The following is a 22683-nucleotide window of genomic DNA, read 5'->3' on the forward strand; positions in this document are numbered from 1 at the left end:
TCTGAACCTTCATAGACAGCAATGTAGCAGACATCTTAAAGGCTAATAAAGATAGTAAGGACATTGTTAAAATAGTCCATGTGACATCAGTGGTTCAACCTCATTATTATGCCATAATTTTCATTTTTGGATGAACTAACCTTTAAGTGTGTTAGGAAACACAGCCATGAAAGTATACACACTTAAGTGTCCTTTTAAGTCATTAAAGGGAAAGATCACCCAAAAATAAAAAAAAGTTAGCATTTAGACCTACGCAAAATTTGTTTCAAACTTGTATGAATTTTCCTTTATGTGAACACAAAAGGAGATATTTTGAAGAACATGTGTAGCTAAACAGTTGATGGTCGCTATTGAAATCCATATATGGAAGTAAATGCAGACTATCAACAGTTTGTTTTCCCATATTCTTCCGAATATCCTTGTCTGTGTTCAACAGAACAGAAGAAACTCATTCAAGTTTAGAACAACTTGAAAGTGAGTAAATAATGACAGAATTCTCATTCTTGAATAAAACTTGTTATACAACTTCCAGAAAATTACACCACCGAAATATTTTCTTCAAGCCCCACAAAAATATCTAAATAATTCCTAATTCATATTTTAAGACGTGTTCATCACAAAAGAAATGTATTCAAATCGGTTTTTTTTTTTAGTATTAATTGTATTAAATGGCATTTATTTGAATTAATGGCAATTTATATAAGAAATACTTAAAATCACCTTTTGATTTATTTGTAAAAAAAAAAAAAACACACATTTAGTACTAGATTTACCACAGTGACACACTAGATGGCGCTATTAAGCAGTTCAGTCTTAAGATCGTCACTGGTCCAGGATCGAGGAAGATTCCTCAGGTTCAATGCATTTTCAATATGGCGACGCGCATGTCGATAACATAACAGTGAGGGTGAAAGAGTTCGTCCTGTTTTCCTTGGACTGAGAACTAAAGGCAGCACTTAAGAAACCTTTTACACTTTGTTCTAGCATAACGTACATACAGGTAAATTAAACGAAAGGAATAATTTTACACTAGCACAATGTGTATCACCATCATTCATAGTGACCCTGTACACATATCTTAACTTATGATTTGATTTTGTAATTACAGTTCCTACAGGGGAATTAAAATGTATTTTCTTGGAAGTCTGAAACCAGTGCTGTCGTCTGTTTTACAGGGTAAGTCTCAGCAACAGAATTTTGATTAATGTCCTACTAAAATAAATGACTGAAATCAATGGTGCTACTTTACATTGTGTCGTTTTGGCAGCATCACATTCTGCACCTTTCTGGTCTGGATCTGTGTTCACCAGGACCATGGCCACTCTCAATCAGATGCACCGTAAAGGCAGACCTCCCCCGCCTCGACCAAAGATCAGTGCCACTTATGGGCACCCACAGCTCAAAGCAGTAGTGCTGAAGACCATGATCAGGAAACCCAAGAAGCCCAACTCAGCCAACCGCAAGTGTGCACGAGTCCGTCTGTCCAACGGTCAAGAAGCTGTGGCGTACATCCCTGGGGAAGGACACAACCTCCAGGAGCACAATGTGGTGCTGATACAAGGAGGCAGAACACAGGACTTACCAGGGGTCAAAATCACCGTGGTCAGGGGCAAATATGACTGTGCACATGTTGTGAAGAAGAAACAGTAATTACTAGAAATGTGTATAACTGCATATATGACTGTAATAACTTGGATACCAACAAATAAACTCGGTCTGAAATGTAAGTAATGATGGTCAAGCTTAATTCATACAGATATCCCAATCCAACAGTGATCTGATTCTGCAGTGTTATTTTCACTGAGTTTGTTCAAGTAGTATTTCTGGTTCTGTGTCTTGTTTTGCAAGAAATGTTATCTTTGCTGATCAACTCTATTTGGCAGAAGCAAGAGGTTTTTGTCTCAACTTTTACTATTTCCGAACATGTTAAATAACTTGTTTAATAGCCGATTTTGAGTTGGTTTGTCGTTTTGTACAAAATGTCATCTGTATGCCTGATATAACATGCTGTGCACTGCAAACAATGCCAAAAATGATTTAATTCTAAAGAAATCGTGTTCACAAGAAACAGTTGTCTTCAGAGAAGTCGTCAGTCATTTTAGTCCTGCTGTAAAGAACTTGTAAAAATTATGTAAAACCTTGTTAGTAAGTGCAACTAAAACAACTACATGTAAGCTGTACATGTAAATGTTTTAATGGGCCAAAAGTCATTGATGGGGGAAATACTTACTGCAGGAATGTCACGTTATGAAAGGCTACAGCACGTAGTATTATCAGCAGTTCGTTTTGCGTAATAGTGGTCTGAGCTTTTCACTATTGGAAAGCCAGAAACCAGTCTGGCAGGGTCCTGTAACTACTAGGCTTTAGGTTTTCCTCATTTGACTTCAACAACTCTCAGGCTGTGATTCAACATCAACCACAGGTATTTTTTTCTTTGAAAGTGCATGCTAAAATACGTTTGTATGTTCTGTAATTTTACATGTAACTATATTTAGCGAGGGTTATGCTTACAATAATATTAACACCAGCCTATACCGGTCAACGAGAAAAAACAAGACAAAATCTCTGTATTGATTCTCAGAGCCATGGAGGCCATATATGATGTAGAGGTGACCACAGGCTCCATGACCCATGCAGGCACTTTGGACAATATATTCATTACTTTGATTGGCACACAAGGAGTGAGTGAGCGGACCAAGCTTGGCGGCTATGGAAGAGACTTTAAAACTGGAATGGTAAGATATTTTTTAACATCTTATATGAATTTTTACAGTTTCAAAAATTCAAATTTGCTCAGGAAGGTCATGACTGAAATTAGCCATCAGTTTCTCTAACTGTGGCATTTTTATTAAATCTAGAGAGTGAAGTATAAAGTGATTACCAGGTTCACTCTCGCCAACCTGCTGCTCGTCCGACTCGAGAAAAATCATTTCATGTTCTTGCCAGAGAATGACTGGTTCTGCTCTCTGGTGAATGTAAGAACCCCAGAGAAAGATGTGATCCACTTCCCATGCTATCGCTGGATGGGAGACGGGGAAGTGATTGAGCTGCGAGAGGCCAAAGGTTTGTATACGTATCTGTTATTGCATTTATTTCTTTCTTTCTTTTTTTTTTTTTTTTTATAAAGTCATGTTTATCATAAAACTATTAATCAGCACAGCTGTTTTTGATAATGAGGAATTGTACTTAAACAGCAAATCAGTATTAGAATGATTTCTGAAGGAATGTGACACTGAAGACTGAAGTAACGGCTGCTGAAAATGCAGCTTTGTTGTCTGTTGTTATCTTTGTTATTTGTTGTTTTAAATTGTAAAAATATTTCACTTTATTACTGTATTTTAACATGATTTTTTTATTCAAATGAGTATAGCCTTGGTGAGCATAAGGGACTGCTTTAAAAATGTTCTGTCCGTCTACATTTCAGTAACTCTTTTAAATTGTCTGACAGCTACACACATCTATGAAGAAAAATATTCACAACTGAAAGAGCATAGAGGAAATGAGCTAAAGCTTAACAAACAAGTGTACCAGTAAGTTTGCACCAAGATGTGTCTTTGCAATCATTTTGTGGCCTCTTCATTGGTTTAGTGTAACTCTTTGTGTACATTCTTCTTCCTCGAGGTGGACTGAGTTTAAAACAGGTCTTCCACAGCATGCATTATTTCAGGAGCCCCTGTCTCTTCCCTCAGTGATCCGCTTCTCTTTCACTAAAGACATGGACTTAGCTTTCAACTGCTCCACTGCGTGAGTTTTTACTAAGTGTTAGTAAATCCTGTCTGTTCATTTCTTTACACTAATGATGAATGTGTCTTCCAGGCTTGGTGAGATGAAAATGAAGAAACTAGTGAAAAAAACGGATCAGTGGGTTCAACTGGAAGACATGAAGAGTGCCTTCTGGTCATCCAGAACTGCTGTCTCGGGTAAGATAGCTGCTAAAGTCATCTTTTTCACAGATGTGTTGAGACTAGAAGATGTGTTCGATGTAAAACGAATGAAGTTTAACTGTGTCAATTTTGTTATTGCAACCTTTTAATAATAGAATATGTGCAGCAGCACTGGATGGATGATGATTTTTTTGGATATCAGCTTCTAAATGGCTCCAATCCAATGATGCTCCGTCGATGCACTGAGCTTCCTCTGAACTTTGCCGTTACTAATGGCATGGTGCAGCCTTTTCTAGAGAGTGGAACTAACCTTGCTCTGGAGATGAAGGTAAAACAATATCAAATTTGCTCTTTTGCACACTCCATGCTCTCAAAATATGTATGCAATTATCTGTTCATTTTTTTAAACTCAACAGCAAGAAAACATTTTCTTATGTGACTATAAAAGGCTAGCAGATTTATCAACTCAGTTCATCAATGGGAAGCAGCAGTATGTTGCGGCTCCACTTTGCCTTCTGTACAAGAACCAAGTGGGCAAACTTCTGCCTATTGCCATCCAGGTACAGTACATTTGATGGGTTTCATTAACTTAAACTTATAAAATACGACATTAATACTGGCATTTGTACATCTTGCTGTTAGTGCCCTCTAAATACAATTTTTGAAACGCAAAATTGCATAATATATTAAGAATTGTAAAATATTATTCTTAACCCACTGGATATTTCTTATTTTTGCATATAAATCTGACAAAATTATTTTTTATGCTTTAAATAAAAATAAAAATAAATAAATAAAAAACTTTTATAAAATAAATAAAATAAAAACATAAGAACGAAATGGGATAAATTCATTTATTTCAGTTTATTATTTTATTTATTTTATTTTAATTTTTGTTATGTTTATATATTTGCCAAAACATTACCAAAAGCTTATTACAAACGTAAATTTTTTTTAACCCCACATTAACCACTTTCATTAAAAAAACAAAAAAAAACATACAAACAAATAGATCAAATATAACATAAATATACGTATAAATTTGAATACAAAAATATTTAAAAAATCAATCCAAAACTTATGTGTGGCTTACATGGTCAGTAACATAATAAACAAAAAACAATCCTTGTATAATTAATTTTACAGCAAATGATTAAGAATTTCCCATTCTGTGTTTCAGTTGCAGCAACAGGCATCAGAGGACAATCCAGTTTTCCTGCCTAGCGACTCAGAGTGTGACTGGCAGCTCGCCAAACTCTATGTGAGGAACGCCGACTGTCTTGAGCATCAGTCATCTTTCTATCTGCGCACCCATCTGGCTGAGACCTTTACAGTGTCATTAATGAGAAACCTCCCGGCAGCTCACCCTATACATAAGGTACTCAAGATACGAGTGGTACACTGTTTGTTGGGGCTATACTTCTTTAATACGTCTGCAAAAACATATTATGGGACAAATAAATAATTCCAGTCCATCAGTAAACATCAGAACAATGCATAACATTTTGCATTAAACTGGATAATAATCATCACTCACAACTCATGTATGTGTTTCTCTCAAAGTTGCTGGTGCCACACACACGTTATACCCTGCAGATAAACACCCTTATTCGGAATAGACTTCTCGGTCCTGAGGGAGCTGTCTCTCAGGTATTGATTCAGGATTGCTTTTATTTTCATTTTTGAACTTAAAGACGATTTCTTAAATAATCTTCGCTTCAGAATACTAGTATTGGAGATGAAGGGATGACCAATCTCATGAGGAAGGCACTTTCGGACCTGACCTACAGCTCTCTCTGCTTGCCTGAAGACATCAGTGACCGTGGACTAGAATCTATTCCCAACTTCTTTTACAGAGAGGATGGATGTCGGCTCTGGAGCTTCATAAATGAGTAACATGATTTTATTTTTTTTTATCTATCTGTGCACCAGAAATAAAATAAAACTAAATAGAATAGCAACTCAGTTTTGCATCAAATCATGTTATGTTTATTTAAATGGCTTCTTGAAGGCTTTCTTTAATGTATGCAAAACAAATCAGTTGGATTTGTTGCTTTTGGTATGGGTTGGTAGTTTTGTAAGAAGCATGGTGGAGTTGTATTACCAGAGCGACAGTGATGTGCAGCAGGACACTGAACTCCAGGACTGGATCGAGGAGATCTTTATCCATGGGTTTCTTGAGCAGAGCAGCACAGGTGAATCAGATGATATAGCTTTGGTTATCACAGCTGTGACGTCATAATAGTTTTTTAACCATCAGTGTTCCTTTTCTTCTCATTTAGGAATACCTCAGTGTTTTAGCACAGTAGAGGAGGTCATTAAATTTGTGACCATGGTGATCTTTACAGTTTCAGCTCGACATTCAGCTCTCAGAGCAGGACAGGTAAGTGAAAATTGAACTTAAAATGATTCTACTTATTCTAAAATGTATTATATGTTGCATATATTCTATTTTGTTCTCCACATCTTTGCACTTAGTTTGACTATGGTAGTTGGTTTCCCAATTCACCTGGCTCTTTAAAACAACCCCCTCCTACGTCTAAGGGACGCTCAGACAAAAACACGCTGCTTGACACCCTCCCTGACATGAACACCTCTGCATATCTAGTATCAGTCTTTTGGCTCCTGAGCAAACCCTCATCAGATTTAGTGAGTGTTTCCTACTCAACTGATTGGATTATCCCATGTTCTGCATATATCGTACATGAAAATCTTTACAAATCATCTCTAATCTTTTATGCAGGTTCCACTCGGGCAATACCCGGAGGATTACTTTTGCAAGATGGCTCCCCAAAAAAGGATCAGAGATTTTCAAGCAGAACTGTCCTTTCTTAGTGAGTCCATCAATGATAGAAACAAAGGGCTACAAGTGCCTTACACATACATGTGTCCCGGGAACATCAGCAACAGTGTCAGCATTTGATTTGACTGAAGACTTCTAAAACATCATGTTTTAATATACTTATACTGAATATAAACCAATTGTAGAATCATTTTTATATTTAAATGTAGGATATTTACTTGCTATATACTGTAATATTCAGATAAATATACGTTTTTTAAACTTTGTGTTCATTGTAGATTGTCAATATTGATTTGATTTGAAACATCTAAAATTTCTAAATGATTCAAGATTAAAATTTGAACAAATATATTTTAAAAACTACTTTTTTTAATTCTCACTTGTCAATACTAATGTTTTACAAATAAACATATTAAAAGAAAAGCAGCAACACAGATTTTTAAAAAGGTCTTTATTTTACAGTGTGTTTTAGATCTGATAATTCCCTTTAATGCTATCACTTCAAATGTATATACTTTCACAGCATTGTTCTTTTTAGAATTTAAAGTAATGTAAACTGTGTCAAGTAATCTACATTTTATTTTGATAGTATTGAATACAAAAGCTGCATTAGCAATATCCCAATGCAATCACACACAAGAAACACTGGTTAACATTATAGTTTATTTGTATACAGAATTTGTTTGAAAAAAGTGCATCCTGAAGACACTACAAGACCTGGATGGTAAGCATTCATCACAGATGATATTTCTACCACCTCACACTTCTAGCACGAGCCAATGCAACAGCATCTCTCTCAGAAGTTCATCCCAGTGTTATTGTGGGTTAAGTTCATCAATGCACCGCCAAAGGTTTTCAGTCTTTTCCAGAAAGTGGCCTTCTTTGATTTTCTTACTAATGTAGCGAGTTGTCTCGTCTCGTGCATTCTGGCTAGAGCTGCAGGAGGTCTGCAGGATGTTCTTGAGCAGCTCCTGGTTGGCCTCCACAGACAAACCCAGCAGAAAGCGGAGAAAGATATCATAGTTGCTATTCTTGGAGCTTAATGCTTTGTCAACCGCACTCTTGAGTAAGTCTGTCAAGGAAACCTTTAAGACTTTGCTCAGCTTGCTCTGCTCAAGGGCATTCCGTCCATGTTTCTTGAAACAATAGAAAACGTGAAGAGCTGCAAGGTACTCCTGAATGGTCGGATGAGCGAAGCAGCTCACCTTCTCTGTGTAGATCATGTACTTCTCTCTGTAAAACTCTGTGCAGAGTCCAGTGCAGGCCATGGCAGGGTAGGATTCCGGCAATCCAACTTGGTCCCAGTGCTCTTTCTCAATCTGAAACTTATTCTTCTCAAGCATGTTGTAGGACAGTTTTGCGAGCTTAATGAGCAGCTGATCAGCAGTAAGATCCTTGGTCTCCTCGGTGGGGTCGTTCTTCAGCTTCTCAACGGATATTAGAGTGTGACCATGGAGCATAATAGTGTACAGATTGGTGAGAGTTCTGGGCAGCTGTGCCGAGGATCGAAGAGACTGGAACTGCTGCTGCAACACTTTAGATGCCACCCAGCAGAACAGCGGCAAGTGGCACATAATAAACAGCGTCTTAGAAGACTTGATGTGAGCAATCACCTTCTCAGCGAGGTCTGGATCTGCGATCGTCCTTCTGAAATAGGCCTCTCTCTGATCATCGGTGAAGCCACGGACCTCCAGAAGCTGGTGGACGTGTTGTGCTGGGATCACATCCAGAGCTCCTGCCCTAGAAATGATCCACACGTAGGCGTCATAGAGCAGGTTGCCCCTGATGAGGTTGGTCATCAACACTTGCACAGTCGTAGGCCTGGTCGCATCACACCAATACACCGTTTTCCGGAAATTAAATGGGATTTGGGTGTCATCTAGGCCATCGCATATGAACATTACCAGGCAGCCTTCGAATTCGAGAGTGTCTACCTCCTTCATCTCTGGATAGAGGGTGCTGACTAGACTCATGAGACTATACTCTCCTTCCAGCATCTTATTCAGCTCCTTGAACTGCAGAGGAATAAGAAAGAAAACATCTGGGTGGACTTTTCCATCCGCCCAGTCGAGGATGAAGCGCTGCACTGCAAATGATTTGCCACATCCTGGGACTCCTCTGGATAACACCGACCTCACGGGCCTTGACCTGACATTCTGCTGGATATATAGGTCATTTCCTGTTAATGGCGTCCTGTTGACTCTGCCAGTCTCTTCAAGCACTTCTATTTTTGATCTGAACTCGTGCTCACTGTTGATTGATGCATTGACACCATCGGTAATGTAAAGGTCTGTATAGACCGACTCAAAGGGGACGGGTTGTCCTTGTTGATTAAAACCCTCATATACCATCTCATACTTCCTCTTCAAAGTCAATTTCAGTTCGTAGCGCACTTCGTCTGCGGAACATCAAAAGGAGAGATTTTTAAGTCAACGGTTTGAAAATGTTTTGGCGAGGACAAAATCATACAACTTACTTCTTTTGCATAGTCCTAGCAGATATTCAGCCAGCTTCTTAAAGTTCATGATATTAAAGAGCGCCAGCGTGATCTTCAGAGAGATCTCAATATTGCAAAGCTCTAGCATCTTATCCACCAGATCCACAAGATCAAGTCCATCCAGCGGATCACGGAAGCGCTCTGGATAGCGATCCCACAGCAGTTTTTTGAAGTACTTTAATTCGTCCTCTGCAAGTTTCTTTAAGCAGCTTGTGAGGGCCTGTGATATAGCAAGAATGTTAGAGAAAGGCACTGGAAATATTGTTATTGCTTTGAATGAATGACCACTGGTTGTAGGCCTCACTTTAAATGCAAATTCCACCGTCATTGCTGGATGCCTTTTCTCATTTGGATCTACTACCAACTCTGGTTTTACAGGAACAGGAACATGTTGTTTCACACCACCTTCCTTCTTGCTCTTCTTCCTTGTGCTTAATTTAAAAGGAAAGAATGTTTTAGAATATTTAGATGAAAGAATGCTAGTACAATTTAAAATAACGCTTTTCTGTTGTTGTTTTTTTATTTAACATTACTGTGAAGGGAAGCTGAATTTTCAGCAGCCATTACTCCAGAAATCATTCTAATATGCTGATTTATATATTTCTTAATGAATGTTTTCTAAGAATGAAAATTATGTATTATATATGATCTCTATAATTACTATTTTAATTAAAATGTAAGCATCCTACAGTAACTAATTATGTGAATATGGTGAAATATTATAGGCCTGGATTAAAATTCAATTAATTTTTTTTTTTTTACAATATGGATCATCTGCCCATCAAAGAGTGGTCAACACCCATGCCAAACATAGTATTTATTATGACCTCTAAATTGTATACCGCTGTATTGTATGACCATGGTAATGGATCGGATGCATCATGTAACTTTCACTCACCTTTCTTCAGCATTGCCCTCCATATTGACATCCTCATCATCACTATTAAACTCTTCACTGCTAGAAGCAGATGAGTCCCGTCTGTGCAACTGAACCCTGTAGAAAGTCAATAGTTGACTTACAAGAATGACACCTTTAAGCACACAGAGAGCAAAGTCTCTTTCAATCTTTCAAAAGTATCATTTTCACTCTTACAGTAGGCTACTAATAAAAGCCTTTCTTTTAAATGCTAGGGAAAGACAAATACAAAACATAAAACCTGTCCCAAAGCATATGTTATATAATCTAAAATAAATAAATAAGTAAAATTAGTCTTGAGGGCGAAATGAAGATTAAGTAAACTTACTGAGTGCAACTGGGTCCATGCTCGTCCCTTGTTTCTGACCAGCTGTCACTCTGCATGGATGCATAACTGTTTGCAGGGGACTCTGCTCTGTCCACGTACTCTCTGGTGAGAACAATCGATATAAAGGACAGAAAAATAAAAATATGGTAAGTTAAGTAGTTGTACATCTATAAATACCATCTTGACTACAGCGTATTCCTGATCTTATCAGCAGGTGTCGCACTCACACAACAGACAATCACGCATGCGTCTGACATGTTCGTCAACATTGCTGATCCCTGTTACAATAACAGATCACGAAAACCATATTACCCCACAGGACCGGAGAATCCGAGGGTGAAGGGAAGTGTCCTCTGAGGAATCACGTCCTCTTCATCCCCATTTTCACTCCCGAAGGCGGAAGCCCCGATTCCCAAAGGCAGACTGTTGTCTGACGCCATGTCTACTGCGTCGTCATCCATCTCGGATTTACAACGTTTCCCCCGCTTGTCAGAAACAGCTAGCCGTTGTTATCCTGATAAAAGCGATACATAGATATTGAAAAATCTCAATGCTTTAATTTGAGCAACCGGTGCATTGCTGCTGTGGAAGGAGTGCAGTATTGCGTTATGAACGCTAAACCTAAAGATATATATTTTAGAATAGGGTTTAACCCTTTATAAACCATGGTTTAATAAGGGGTTTAGAGCAATTTGCTGTTACAGTGATATATGCATTGTGAAACAATGGAGCTCGAATGGGAGTGAGCTGTTCTGCAACTGACAGCCAATCATAAGCCGCCTCGGTGGTTGTGTAATTAAATATTCATGTGCTGTGTACGCTCTGATACATTCTGTTAATCAGATGTTTTATTTTTAGGGATTGCAAGGAAAAAAATAACAGTGGTGGAAAATGCGTTAACTTTGGGTTTAGGGTTTAAGACTGTAGGCTACACACAGCAAAAATTGATTTTCCTCCCCGTCATAAGTAGGCTAGTTATTAAAACAAGTTATACTGGTCCAGTCAAAGTTGTAGGGTCTCATGAACATGCAAACATTAGCCCGGATCTTACAGTGTGAAACAACAACATCAACAACCATATTAAACCCGAATACTTGAAAAATGGGAGAAAATAATTATACTGTAGAGAAAAGTCAATATTTGGCCACCTTGTAGACTACGATAAACCTTTTGTGTACTCTTTAAAGGACCTTATATGTAGTCAAGTGAGTGTGCATATACAGTATGATAATAATAAGAGCTTCAGAGACACAATGAAGTGTAGCTATAGTGGATGTTTAATGATTTTACCCTGCTTTTTTTGTAGCAATGCTCCTGAATCCGCAGTCCTCTCGATTCACGCCTGGATACACACAAAGAAAAAATGCGGAAGACGGAACAAACTCGGTTGCTTAACTTTATGTGGCTTAATTGTTTAGCATGAATTAATTTTATGTTTTATGATTCCTGGGCCCGTAACCCAATACAAGACCGTATATGCTAAAGTTTAACATAAAGCGCATCAGAAGTATCTGATAAGGATCACTTTCGGTTTGAAGTTGTGGATGTATACTTCCCTGTTTTCTTAAAGAGACAGCAGTAAGAATATTTAGTGACGTAGATTTTGTAGTTGTTAGAGACAGACCAGTGATATGTGTCTCTGGGAACAGATAAAGATTTTTAGAGCATTGTGTATTCTTAAATAGCCTGTAATTTAAAGGTTTATATTTGTGTTTTTTTTTATTCTACAAATATGTGTATTTCATTAAGGAATATCATGGAATTTAAAGAAAAATTATATTAAGGATTAAGGAATATTATAAGTTTAGTATAGTGTATTTTCCCTCTTTTTCATTTCCCCATTTTCCCTTTCTATTTTGCTCATGGCACATCTTGTCACCTACTGTATACCAGAGGACTTCAACAGAGGCCTGACAATAGCCAAACAAAAATTAAAAGCTACAAAATATTTTTACCTATAAAATAGGAAACGCGAGTGCCTGTACTGTCTTTCTATGCACTAAGGGGCTGTTGTCTGGAAAAAAAGTAGAAGACCCTTGATTTATACCCTATTGACACCACTGGGGTGAAGGAGCCCATTTTGAGATTGTGTTGTTTCTATGTTTAAAAGGCCTGAAGTCCCACTGTGAATGGCACTGATCTCATATGCTGTAGATTTGCTGTAGATGTTTAAGCCCCGACCTCTAGCTGCAGATGGTGAGTCTGAGTCTTAATGGAGCAGCTCTTGAACCTTGATCCCTTCTCCTCCCCTTGTCCCTTAAAAGCTTCTTTCAATACCCCTGAAGGCTGTAAGGAATCTCAACATCTGTCAGCAATGCACACTCCCCTTTTGTTCCCATGAGATGTGAATCAACATAAAGCACTCTGTGAAATACATCTCTGTTCATTTGTTTAGGTACCGGTAATCATTTATTTTATGTCTCAGATTGAGATGCATGAATTAATATGTCTGTAAATTGTTTAGTTAAATTAGTGTTATACATACATAATATACCCCCCCCCCCCCCCATATAATAACATTTCAGATCTGCATGGAATCTAATTGTAATCTAATGCTGTAATGTAAACATTCATTAACAAAGAATTAAAGGTACACTCCACCCAAAAATTTAAATTCTGTCATCATTTACAACCCTGTTGTTCTAAACCTGTATGTCTGTCTTTCTGAGAAACACACACACATACACACATGTACAAAACAAAACAAAAATATATTTTGAAGGATCAACTTCATTGATTTCCTTTGTATGGACAAATTAACATTAAGACTTTTTTTTTTTAATATCTTGTTTTACATTTGACAGAAGAAAGAAAGTAAGTTTGAAACAACAAAAGGGTGAGTAAGTTATGACAGAATTTTCATTTCTGGGGTAAACTATCCCATTACATAAACCAAACTGACTTGTCTTCACATCACAGCGATTTGTCTTTGTTGAGCACTGTGTTTCTTTAAAGAAAAAGGGCTTAATTGGGACAGGCTAGTGGCATGAAAGTCAGCCGACGGCATTGCACGTTTCCCCTTGAATGATCATGCACAAAGCCTGGACTATAGGTCACTTCAGTTTTGAGGACAGCAGGCATTTAAAACATCTACTTAAAAAATAAATAAAGGAAAAATAAACATTAAGTAAGATTTTATTAAATTGAATGCATATCTTCATTACATTACATAAATATTAATAATCATGTAGATTAACTAAATGACGGTCACTTCAGTTGTGATTAAAGCAGGCATTAAATGTTTTTATGGAAATGCCATTAAATAAAGATTTTAATAATGCATTCAATTGAATACATATCTAAAACTACATGAATATGAATTATTATTTAGATGCATGATGGGTTAAAGGGATAGTTCAGCCAAAAATGTAAATTATGTCACCCTCATGTTGTTCCAGGCTCATATGACTTTCTTCCACTGAAGACACAAAAAGAGTGGTTAGGGTCCGACAGTATCAGCCACCATTCACTTTTATTGCATCTTATTTGGGGAAAAAAAATGAAAAAAAAAATGGAAACGAATAGTGACTGAGACTGTTATTCTTTTCAGCATCTCCTTTTTTGCTCCACAGATATTATTTTCACTACCCCTTTAAGTAAGAAGTAATAATTGATCATTTAGGGGAAAACAAATCATTCAAGCACTGAAATAAAAGCTGCTTTCCCAATAAACAGTGACTCATTTGATTTGGGGAGCACAATAAAATAATAGAGCATTCCAGTCCCAATGTTATCTGTAAGGGTGTATTTAATACTCTGGTTTGCACACAGCTCAATTATGGAGATGTTTCCGCTGCTTGGCCCTCATGACGGCTCATTTGCCAGAGCCAACGACTGGCAAGAAGGGACGAGGCGCGAGTCATACGAGTGTGCGCGAGGGGCGCGCGTGCAAGACTACTGTTTACTGGTAACAGCTTGAGACGAGGCACACAGCTGTGTGAATTCACCTTTGTCTGACGTCTATGGCTCGATATATGGGATGAGGAATTGAGATATTAAAGGCATCGTGAGGGAAAATGATAGAAAGGAGGATAAAACCTCGCGCGAGAGCAAGCGAAATATAACGTTATTCTGACAGCTCTCTGACAAAGACCACAGCGAAGGAATGCAGAGCAATGCTTTGAACTTGAAAGACCACCAACGCCTCGTTTGCAAAAACCAGAGCAGAATTTGCAGGATAAACATGCAGCGGGTGTAAAACGGGCAGAAATCTGCCTGAGTGCGCCGAAGAGCTGCTTTCGCACCGTTGTTTGGCAGCGTTTGCAAAAACTTCCACGATGGCTCTGGTCATGGAACCTGTGAGCAGGTGGTCAACCAGCCAGGTGGTCGACTGGATGAAAGGTATTCATTTACATTCGTATGTATTTAGCTGTAACAATGGAGTAGAATACAGTATACCATCCAATTAGAATCGCATGCGAACATTCATTGCGTTTATAAAATGCAAATGTCACATGTTTGTCCAGGCTTTGCGTGCGTGCAAGATTTAATTGAACTAGTTTTGAAGAAACATCACTGTGTATCAAGGCGCGACAGTGCGCGCATTCAAGCTGTCAAGCCATTAAGATATAGTCTGTCATATATTGAGCTTATCGCAATGGCTGTTATTACCAGATGTTAATGTCGGCAGTACACGTGAAAGAAAGGTATTATAATTCGTTTATTATATTAATGAATTAAGTTGGTTGAGTAGTCACGTCATCTCATCAAGCAGAATGTAAAGTGATGGGTCACGTGGAGGCCGAGTGATCAGCTGGGACCCCTCTGGCAGTCACAGGCTGATGGCCCCTCCATAGTCACTTAAAGTTCATGAAAATGGGTCTTTTCCTGAGCATAGTCTAATAAACACACACACACACACACACAAATGCCACACCACTATAATAATGTAAGAAACACACTGTAACATATACACACCCATATGCATAAAAGGTAAGAAAATAACTGTTTAAATAATACAAAATATAACCAAATATGTTATTTTACAATTTGGTTGCCATTTTATTTTACTTTAAAGTATGTATTTTACATACAAAATATGCAGTTTAAAAATATTTTTTAAGTTATAAATAAAACAATTATTTGAGTACGTTTTATAAGAAAATACCTTTTCCTATTTGTAATGTTTATTTGAATGTGTTACTTGCGGTTTTACTTAGTAGGCTAATGATGAAGTAATGCTGAAAATTGTTTCTACCCCCGATTTTTTAATTTTTTATTCAGCGTATAATGATTGGAGTGGCAAAATTACAAATATTGTCCTGTTTATATATTTCCAGTTTTTATTGTATGATTTTTTAAGGTACTTTTTTTATTAAATGCAAAAGGTCTAATCCACATTGCAGCTTTCTCTGCCCCCCCCCCCAAAAAAAAAGCCAGCTTAAACAGATGAACACGTCAACAAAGCATTCTTATTATTTTATTTTTATGTCCCATTTTCTATTATATAACAAAATTAGAGGGGCATGAAAGGCAGTCGAATGATCCCTTTACCAGAATTTGGTTATACAACATTAAACACAGACATCCTGTCCTTTGATTTTGTTCAAGAGGATGTGATTGGGAAACGGTCTCATTATGGAACAACAACATTAGGTCTATTACAGCACTAAATATCTTTGGCATTAGATAAGGTGAAGCCCTTCGAGAAAAATCATTTGGGTGTAATTTGCTGGTTTATTTAGCTCAGGAGTTCTAGATGAAGTGAGAAAAGACAGGAAGACAGTCATTTGTAATTCAAATTAGGAAAATGTTCTACTTGGCTGAATGTTTTTCCTTTAAGTAATTATGTTTTTTGAAAAAGGTAGATCAGCATCTCCATCTCATTCCTCCCTGTGAAGATAGGAATTCGGTCTTTCATTGTGTATGCTTGTGTGAGAATATGACTGCAGGTGTGCTTTTCAGTCGTAACCAGCTTCAGTTAAACGAACAACAGTGTGCACTTGTTTGCCTGCACGTGTTATCTTGTTGTGTGGATGTCTTGGCTTGAGTTTTGTTTTGTTTCAGATGGCGTGTCATGTGTTTGAGTGGGTAAATAAGGTGAAGGCTCATATGCATTATAATAAACTATGCTTTAATATGTTATTCATTTATATTTTTTGCTCATAGGCAGGAATATGGCTGATGCACATTAGATCACAGCCTATACATGCAATAAACAAATGTAGTCAAATACCTAAAGGCAAGGAACTGTATAAAGTACAAACATCCTTATATTTGTGCAAACCTAAACAGTTAAGGAAGGATTAACAAGATGCAAGAAGACAAGGAAGTGTAGGAATCATAAAGAATTATAGTGAGGTGGTGTTACTCCCTAACGGGATGCCACAGAGGCTTTCTTATGCTGTTAGTACACTAAAAGCATGCTCACAAGTACACACCGTCACTCTGTAAGTAAACCTCTCCTGAGGGTCACAGATAATTTTAAGAAGCTTCAGACGTTTTTTTAGACCTGGGCAATGCTTTGCTTTTAAAAGCTGGAGAATTTTACTGGCATCTGTCTGTTATGTGCAGAACGAAACCCCGCAAGCTGCTGTATCAGCTGCTGAGACACACTGAGGAGCAGAAAATAAAGTGTTTATGTGTGCGTATCAGTGTAAGGCTGTGTTAAAGCCCCATGGGCTGATAGTGTCTGTTTGTATTCGTGTGATCATTCTGATCAGCAGCGTGCAACAGTGAGCTCAATGTTTCGCACACAAATACTCAATCCATGCACAACTAAAGAGGGAGAGTTTAATAAAAAATGACAATTCTGTCATCATTTGATTAGTTTTTTCTGATTCATATATATTCTGTAACGCATTTGTTGTGTGTTTTGTAAGGATGGGTGTTTACACAGATAGATTTCATGATTCGATTGAAATCAAATTAAATTTAATCCAGTTCTGTTTGCGGTTCAGTTCGGTTCCAATCTTGATTAAGTATCGATTCATTTGAATATATATCAGAGGCAGCAGTTTTTTTTCCATTTCATGGGGAAAAAATTTATGCGGTCACATTTTTTAAATTTAGGCAGGGTTGGGGAGTAACGGAATACTTGTAACGGCGTTATATTGAATAAGGATACAAAAAAAACGGTAACTGTAATTCATTACAGTTACATCAACAAACAAAGTAATTCGTTAAAGTTACATTCAGGATTAAAATGGGCTTTAAGTAAGAAATAATTGACAACAGGCTTAGAAATTAATGGAATTCTTAGAAAATAATGGTCCGAGGTGGTGATGTATAGCCACGATGCAAAACAGACTAATGCAGTTATTAATGCAGTTTTGTGTGTGTGAGACAGAGAGAGATTGAGAGGGAGAGAGATTAGGTTACATTTCTATGTATTAGTCGAAAACTATATATTTTAGCAATGTATGAGGCACTTCTCACACAGAAATCACTTTCAAATCAAGCAGTTTAGTGTTGGTCAGTGCCGCAAATTTGTGTTACCTACTTAAATGTCAGCTAAATTCCCAATTGCAATGATTTCTATTTAAATGAATGGCATTTGCCATGGCATGTGTGAAATTTCACAGAGTATTGATAAATGTGACCATACCTTAATCCTTTAAACTATAAAGGGAACCCTAGTAAATCTCTATAATATTTCTATAATATTAAATGTTCAAACTGACATAGTTTTTATAGTTATGTTATAATAACTTTTTAATGGTATAATTAATTGTTTTTATCCAATTATTATTATTAGTAGTAGTAGTAGTATTAGAGGTTTTTTTTAAACATGCATTAAATAAAATCAACATTTTTAGCCCAACCCTACTTTTTTGTCATTTTTGGAGATTAGTAGCATTCGGTCACCATTTACTTTCATTGTATGCAAAAGTGCAGCGTGAACATTCTTAAACATATTTTTTGTGTGTTTTCTGAAAGATTTGGAATGGCATTAGGATGAATACATGGTGACAAAATTCATAACTATCCTTTAGCAGCATTTATTAAGCTAACACAGCATGTGTAGGCAGCACGTAGTACAGTAAACCTATAATCAGTGTGCATGGCTATATGCTGCCCACGTAGCCTCACTGAGCCACACACAATATGTTGACTAGGACTGCAATCATTTTACTTGTGTGTGTCTCAGAATTATGTGCTGCTGTATTTATGAAAGTGCTTCAGAACAATCTTTATGTATTTGACCTCTGTCTACATCTACAGCCCTGCATACCTTGCAGCAAAGCATATTTCCATGTATGTATGATTTGGATGTTGAGTGTGTTTATTGGCGTGGCTTGCATGTCTGACATCCTTTGTGAAATGTTTGAAGCCACATGTTGATTACGGCTAGTTTTTTTTTTTTTTTAGCTGGCATATGGATACCATTAAAAGTATGAGAAATATCTGAAAAAAAAGCAACTGCTAGTGTCATACACTCTCTTCTGCCAAAGAATTCTGTGCCATGCCTATACTCATGTCCTGCTTTAAAACCCAACCTGTAACTAGTTTTATGATGGTAAAACAAAAACAAATTAAAAACAAAACTGGAAGCTATGGTTGCCAAACATTCAGAGTAAAAAAAAAGCCATATCTGGAGGCATTTTTGTAACTGTATATTTCACAGTAACCATTTCCATCTTTAACCTCTTAAGTGTCACTGGCCCACCGGTGGGCCCAAAGCCATTGCATATTTAAAACCGTAATATTCTATACAAAACCTAAACTAATCTTGACAAACTATATATCATTGGAGACCTTAGAGGTTGTATTTTTTATATTTGACCACTGTTTTATATTTAAAATTATGTAGTGACAGTAATTCATAAATTTGTGACAAGAAAATTTAGCAAAAAAAAAAAAGTAGTTGCCTTTTGTTACAAAAAGTTGATACATACATATACAATCACGAAAGTATATATTTCTTATATTTTTTTGGCTGCCAATAATTCAGACAAAACATCTTTTCTAGTTTTTATAAAAAAATTTGAGAATAAATTGAATATGTATATTTGTATATCTATGATTGATGTTGCAAGTATTCAGTAAAAAATTAAATGAATGTCAATTTCATGTATGATCATAATATGATGTGATAATATGATCATGATCATGTATGAAGTTTCTGTAACAACACTCTAGTAGCTATGTTTGATTAAAAAATCATTTACAACCTATCTAGAATGTTTTATTGCTGTTTGAATAAAAAAAATCAAATCAGTCGTCCATTACAATTCATACAAGGAGTATGACTAGTACCTAGTGGACATTGTTGGTATAGCAACTAAAAATAACACAGAAACCTCATTTTTTGTGATATCAATGTCAAATTTGGAACACAACTTCTTTAGATTTTAGGCTTTTCATTTGACATGAAATTAAATTCAACACATACTTTTTTTTTTTTTTTTTATAAAATATTAATAAATATTAAATTATTTTTTTTTTATTACAACAAACTTAAACACCTATAACTTTTTTATTTTACATTTTATGCAACTTCTTTCACATGTACAAGAAACTTCCAAGTGTGTTTTTAAAAACGAGCCCAAAATTAGGTTCATATTCCAAACCGTTCCAGAATTACATTAATTTGAATCTCGACATGCCCTTTTCAGCTCTACCCCCAAAAAGGGGGGGTGACACTTAAGGGGTTAACTTATATTTTCTTAATGCAAAGTTAGCAACTGAATGGCTTTGCATGTTAAAATATACTGAAAATGTACTGTCATCATATAGGTCACAGTAAACATTTTGACTGGAAGTTCATAAATTCAATGTTAATTTTAAACATGTATAAACCATATATAATAGAGACACGACGATAAAATATGTTAATATTAAATGTAACATAAAACACCTAATGTGCATAAAAATAAGATTTTCTTTTTCAATTATAAGTTAAATTGTATATTTTACTTATACTATCATTCAAAAGTTTGAAGTCATTGCAATTTTGAAAGAAATTATTCCTTTTATTCAACTAGGGTGCATTAAATTGACCAAAAGTCACAGTAAAGACATTTCTGTCATGACAACTCTCTGACAGATTGGGATGGTAATGTACATGACAATGTTAATATATTTGTTCTTGGCAGAATAAACCTGCTATGCTGCTGCTGTGGCAAAGCAAGTACCGAGACTTGCTACTGCCAATGCATCCACAACATGCTGCTGTGAGCATGTAAGAAATTCTGCTACTGTACATATAACATATATTAAATACCCCCCATATATAAAATACACAAATCACCCTGTCACAGATCAATGCAGGTGGAGCTGGGGAAGGTGTAGGGTTTCTGAAGCGTGCTGCATGTGCTACGGTAAGCACTAGCCACGAATATAAATGTTGAGCAGAAATCTCATTGGCTACTGATTCAAAAAGATCCAATCAGCTGCGCCATGTGATGATGTCTTTATGTCAGATTGAGTTAGACCTATCGAACTAAGCCATCTCTTTCATCACAGATGGATTTATAATGTTACAGAAGTTTTCTATTTCAAATAAACACTGTTCTTTTGAACTTTATATTCATCAAAGAATTCTGAAAACATCACAGTTTCCATAAAAACATTAAGCAGCACGTTTATGGCTATTAAAGATCTGCTTTGTCATCACGGTAATAAATTACATTTTCTAAAATATATTCAAAACAGTTATTTTAAATTTTAATTTTTAAAATCAAATATATACAGCCTTGGTGAATATTAGAGACTCAGAAAATCCTGAATTGAAGTATATTTTATCAAACAAACTTTTTAATATTTTTTGCTGTATATAGTAATATTTGTATATTATCAGTTTTTTTGTTTGCTTGTTTGTTTGTTTGTTTGTTTTACATGTGTTTTTTTAGTCAGTGGCTTCACAGGCAGCAAACAACAAGCAGAACGATTTTTATTTTTTGAATATTTTTATATTCATATTCTCTGTATAAATCCATGATGCACACAGAGTCTCCTGTTCGCATATTCACAGGTTTCCTCGCACACTGCGATTACCATGTTGCAGCTCTAACATTAGCATACAGTTCAGTGGTGATACCCCCAGGTGATGCCACTGAGGGCCAGACAACAGCCTTCCCAGCGCAGAAGAGCCCTGTGACCTTCCCACAATGCTCTTTTTTTCCTGCCCCCCTCAATGCATCCTGTGACTCACTCCTGTGCCCCCCTCTGAGTGGTGCCATGGGCATTCTGAGCAGAATAATAGCACTAAATCCAATAAAACAGCACACAATGAAGCTCAAGTACAGCCTTGATTAAATGCATGTTGTATTAATCTATTTAACTAAACAGTTCAACAGGATTTTATACTTATTGGGCAGACACAGCCTTTTATGCTGTTTGTTAAAAGACACTGTAAAATAACTACAGTAGCTGTACGTAGCAGTGTGCAAGTCCGATTCCTGCATCATACCCAAGAGAAATATCATGAGGCTTATCTGTCTGGAAATGGGATAACAGTGTGTCATCAATAGGGATAGTTCACCCCAAATGTTACATTTTGTAAACATTTACTTCCACTCATGTAGTTCCAAACCTGTAGTACTGACTTTTGAAATAATTTGAACAAGGTTGCACAAATGAGTGGTTTGAACTTGGTTTTAGTTTCAGATAACTGGTAACTCTTTAGTTAAGGGAACACTATTAACTAGTTGCGTATTAGCATGCATATTACTTGCATATTGGCTGTTTATTAGTACTTATAAAGCATATATTAATGCTTTAATTCTGCATGACCACTACTGCAACAACTTGCTTAATATTAAGCACCAAACTGAGAGTTTATTGAAGGAAGAGTTAGTTTATAGTGAATATGTGTTCCCTTAATCTAAAGGTACTATAATAACCCTTCTCCGTTCATTGCATGGAAAGAGCAACCACCACAGAAAGCCCCAAATTAAAATTTTTGGATAAAATAACCCTTTGATATCTACAAAGCATTTTTATTTTACCTATATAACTCTGGTTATCTCTATGTATCTCAAGTAAGCATCGATTGCTTAGAGAGTTACGAAGCTCCTGATCCCTCTTTCGGTTCTGGGCCACACCGTATGCCAAATGATGGATTCAGGACAGTTTAGAGGTTTTCAGGTCATGGCTGAAGTGGCCCAGCTTCTAAGCCGCTTTAGTCAACATACTATAAAGCTATACGATCAGATTTTCTTCTTCAGTACAACTTTCTGTCATCACACACTTATTCCTTAACCTACTTACTCTCTCACCCTCTCGCTGCATCTTCCTCGCTTCTGACTGTTGGCCGACCACCCGCGTTGCTTGACAGAGATTAATGGTCCCATATGAACTTGCAGCGCTCCT

At 36.6% G+C, this 22683-nt stretch overlaps 4 protein-coding genes across 7 annotated transcripts in view; 3 read left to right on the forward strand and 1 right to left on the reverse strand.

Annotated features, from left to right (window-relative positions):
* The first annotated feature begins 841 nt into the window (after nucleotides 1-841).
* On the forward strand, nucleotides 842-1727 carry LOC113038570 (28S ribosomal protein S12, mitochondrial-like). Of its 2 annotated transcripts, none has more exons than XM_026196081.1 (3): nucleotides 842-1000; nucleotides 1103-1176; nucleotides 1268-1727. In XM_026196081.1, the coding sequence occupies exons 2-3, from the start codon at nucleotides 1128-1130 to the stop codon at nucleotides 1648-1650; spliced, it is 432 nt and encodes a 143-aa protein (XP_026051866.1). In that variant the 5' UTR covers nucleotides 842-1000; nucleotides 1103-1127; the 3' UTR covers nucleotides 1651-1727. The 2 variants fall into 2 exon arrangements, with proteins under 2 accessions (XP_026051866.1, XP_026051865.1); XM_026196080.1 differs by having other exon boundaries at nucleotides 1109-1176.
* A 152-nt stretch (nucleotides 1728-1879) lies between these two features.
* Nucleotides 1880-7105, forward strand: si:dkey-17e16.9 (hydroperoxide isomerase ALOXE3). The gene is made up of 15 exons (XM_026196078.1): nucleotides 1880-2422; nucleotides 2582-2735; nucleotides 2859-3063; nucleotides 3449-3530; nucleotides 3622-3744; nucleotides 3817-3920; nucleotides 4040-4212; nucleotides 4301-4444; nucleotides 5065-5262; nucleotides 5448-5534; nucleotides 5607-5776; nucleotides 5958-6079; nucleotides 6167-6267; nucleotides 6363-6533; nucleotides 6628-7105. The coding sequence occupies exons 2-15, from the start codon at nucleotides 2586-2588 to the stop codon at nucleotides 6805-6807; spliced, it is 2010 nt and encodes a 669-aa protein (XP_026051863.1). The 5' UTR covers nucleotides 1880-2422; nucleotides 2582-2585; the 3' UTR covers nucleotides 6808-7105.
* An 18-nt stretch (nucleotides 7106-7123) lies between these two features.
* LOC113038568 (NLR family CARD domain-containing protein 3-like) lies at nucleotides 7124-11986 on the reverse strand. Its single transcript, XM_026196077.1, has 7 exons — nucleotides 11719-11986; nucleotides 10741-10942; nucleotides 10429-10530; nucleotides 10083-10178; nucleotides 9489-9615; nucleotides 9164-9404; nucleotides 7124-9085 (listed from the first exon to the last, which is right to left on the reverse strand). Exons 2-7 carry the CDS (start codon nucleotides 10887-10889, stop codon nucleotides 7503-7505), a joined length of 2298 nt encoding a protein of 765 aa, XP_026051862.1. The 5' UTR covers nucleotides 10890-10942; nucleotides 11719-11986; the 3' UTR covers nucleotides 7124-7502.
* A 2197-nt stretch (nucleotides 11987-14183) lies between these two features.
* The window catches only part of LOC113038571 (connector enhancer of kinase suppressor of ras 2-like), a 37980-nt gene continuing 29480 nt past the window's right edge, over nucleotides 14184-22683 (forward strand). For 2 of the 3 annotated variants that reach the window (XM_026196082.1, XM_026196083.1), the window contains exon 1: nucleotides 14184-14769. In XM_026196082.1, coding sequence (XP_026051867.1) covers nucleotides 14706-14769 — 64 coding nt within the window. In that variant the 5' untranslated portion in view covers nucleotides 14184-14705. Of the gene's footprint in view, nucleotides 14770-20641; nucleotides 20691-22683 lie in introns of those variants that run through there. The other variant, XM_026196084.1, reaches the window with a different exon arrangement.

The sequence above is a fragment of the Carassius auratus genome, chromosome 21, assembly GCF_003368295.1.
Source record: "Carassius auratus strain Wakin chromosome 21, ASM336829v1, whole genome shotgun sequence".
Taxonomy (NCBI): Eukaryota; Metazoa; Chordata; class Actinopteri; order Cypriniformes; family Cyprinidae; genus Carassius; species Carassius auratus.

Coding starts and splice junctions, on each gene's coding strand:
- LOC113038570 (XM_026196081.1), top strand. CDS start 1,128: ATGTATTTTCTTGGAAGTCTGAAACCAGTGCTGTCGTCTGTTTTACAG. Junction 1,177..1,267: donor GCTGTCGTCTGTTTTACAGG/GTAAGTCTCAGC, acceptor TCGTTTTGGCAG/CATCACATTCTGCACCTTTC.
- si:dkey-17e16.9 (XM_026196078.1), top strand. CDS start 2,586: ATGGAGGCCATATATGATGTAGAGGTGACCACAGGCTCCATGACCCAT. Junction 5,535..5,606: donor CTGAGGGAGCTGTCTCTCAG/GTATTGATTCAG, acceptor TCTTCGCTTCAG/AATACTAGTATTGGAGATGA. Junction 6,080..6,166: donor TCTTGAGCAGAGCAGCACAG/GTGAATCAGATG, acceptor CTTCTCATTTAG/GAATACCTCAGTGTTTTAGC.
- LOC113038568 (XM_026196077.1), bottom strand. CDS start 10,889: ATGGATGACGACGCAGTAGACATGGCGTCAGACAACAGTCTGCCTTTG. Junction 10,531..10,740: donor GGATTCTCCGGTCCTGTGGG/GTAATATGGTTT, acceptor TGTTCTCACCAG/AGAGTACGTGGACAGAGCAG. Junction 9,405..9,488: donor CGGTGGAATTTGCATTTAAA/GTGAGGCCTACA, acceptor GCTATATCACAG/GCCCTCACAAGCTGCTTAAA.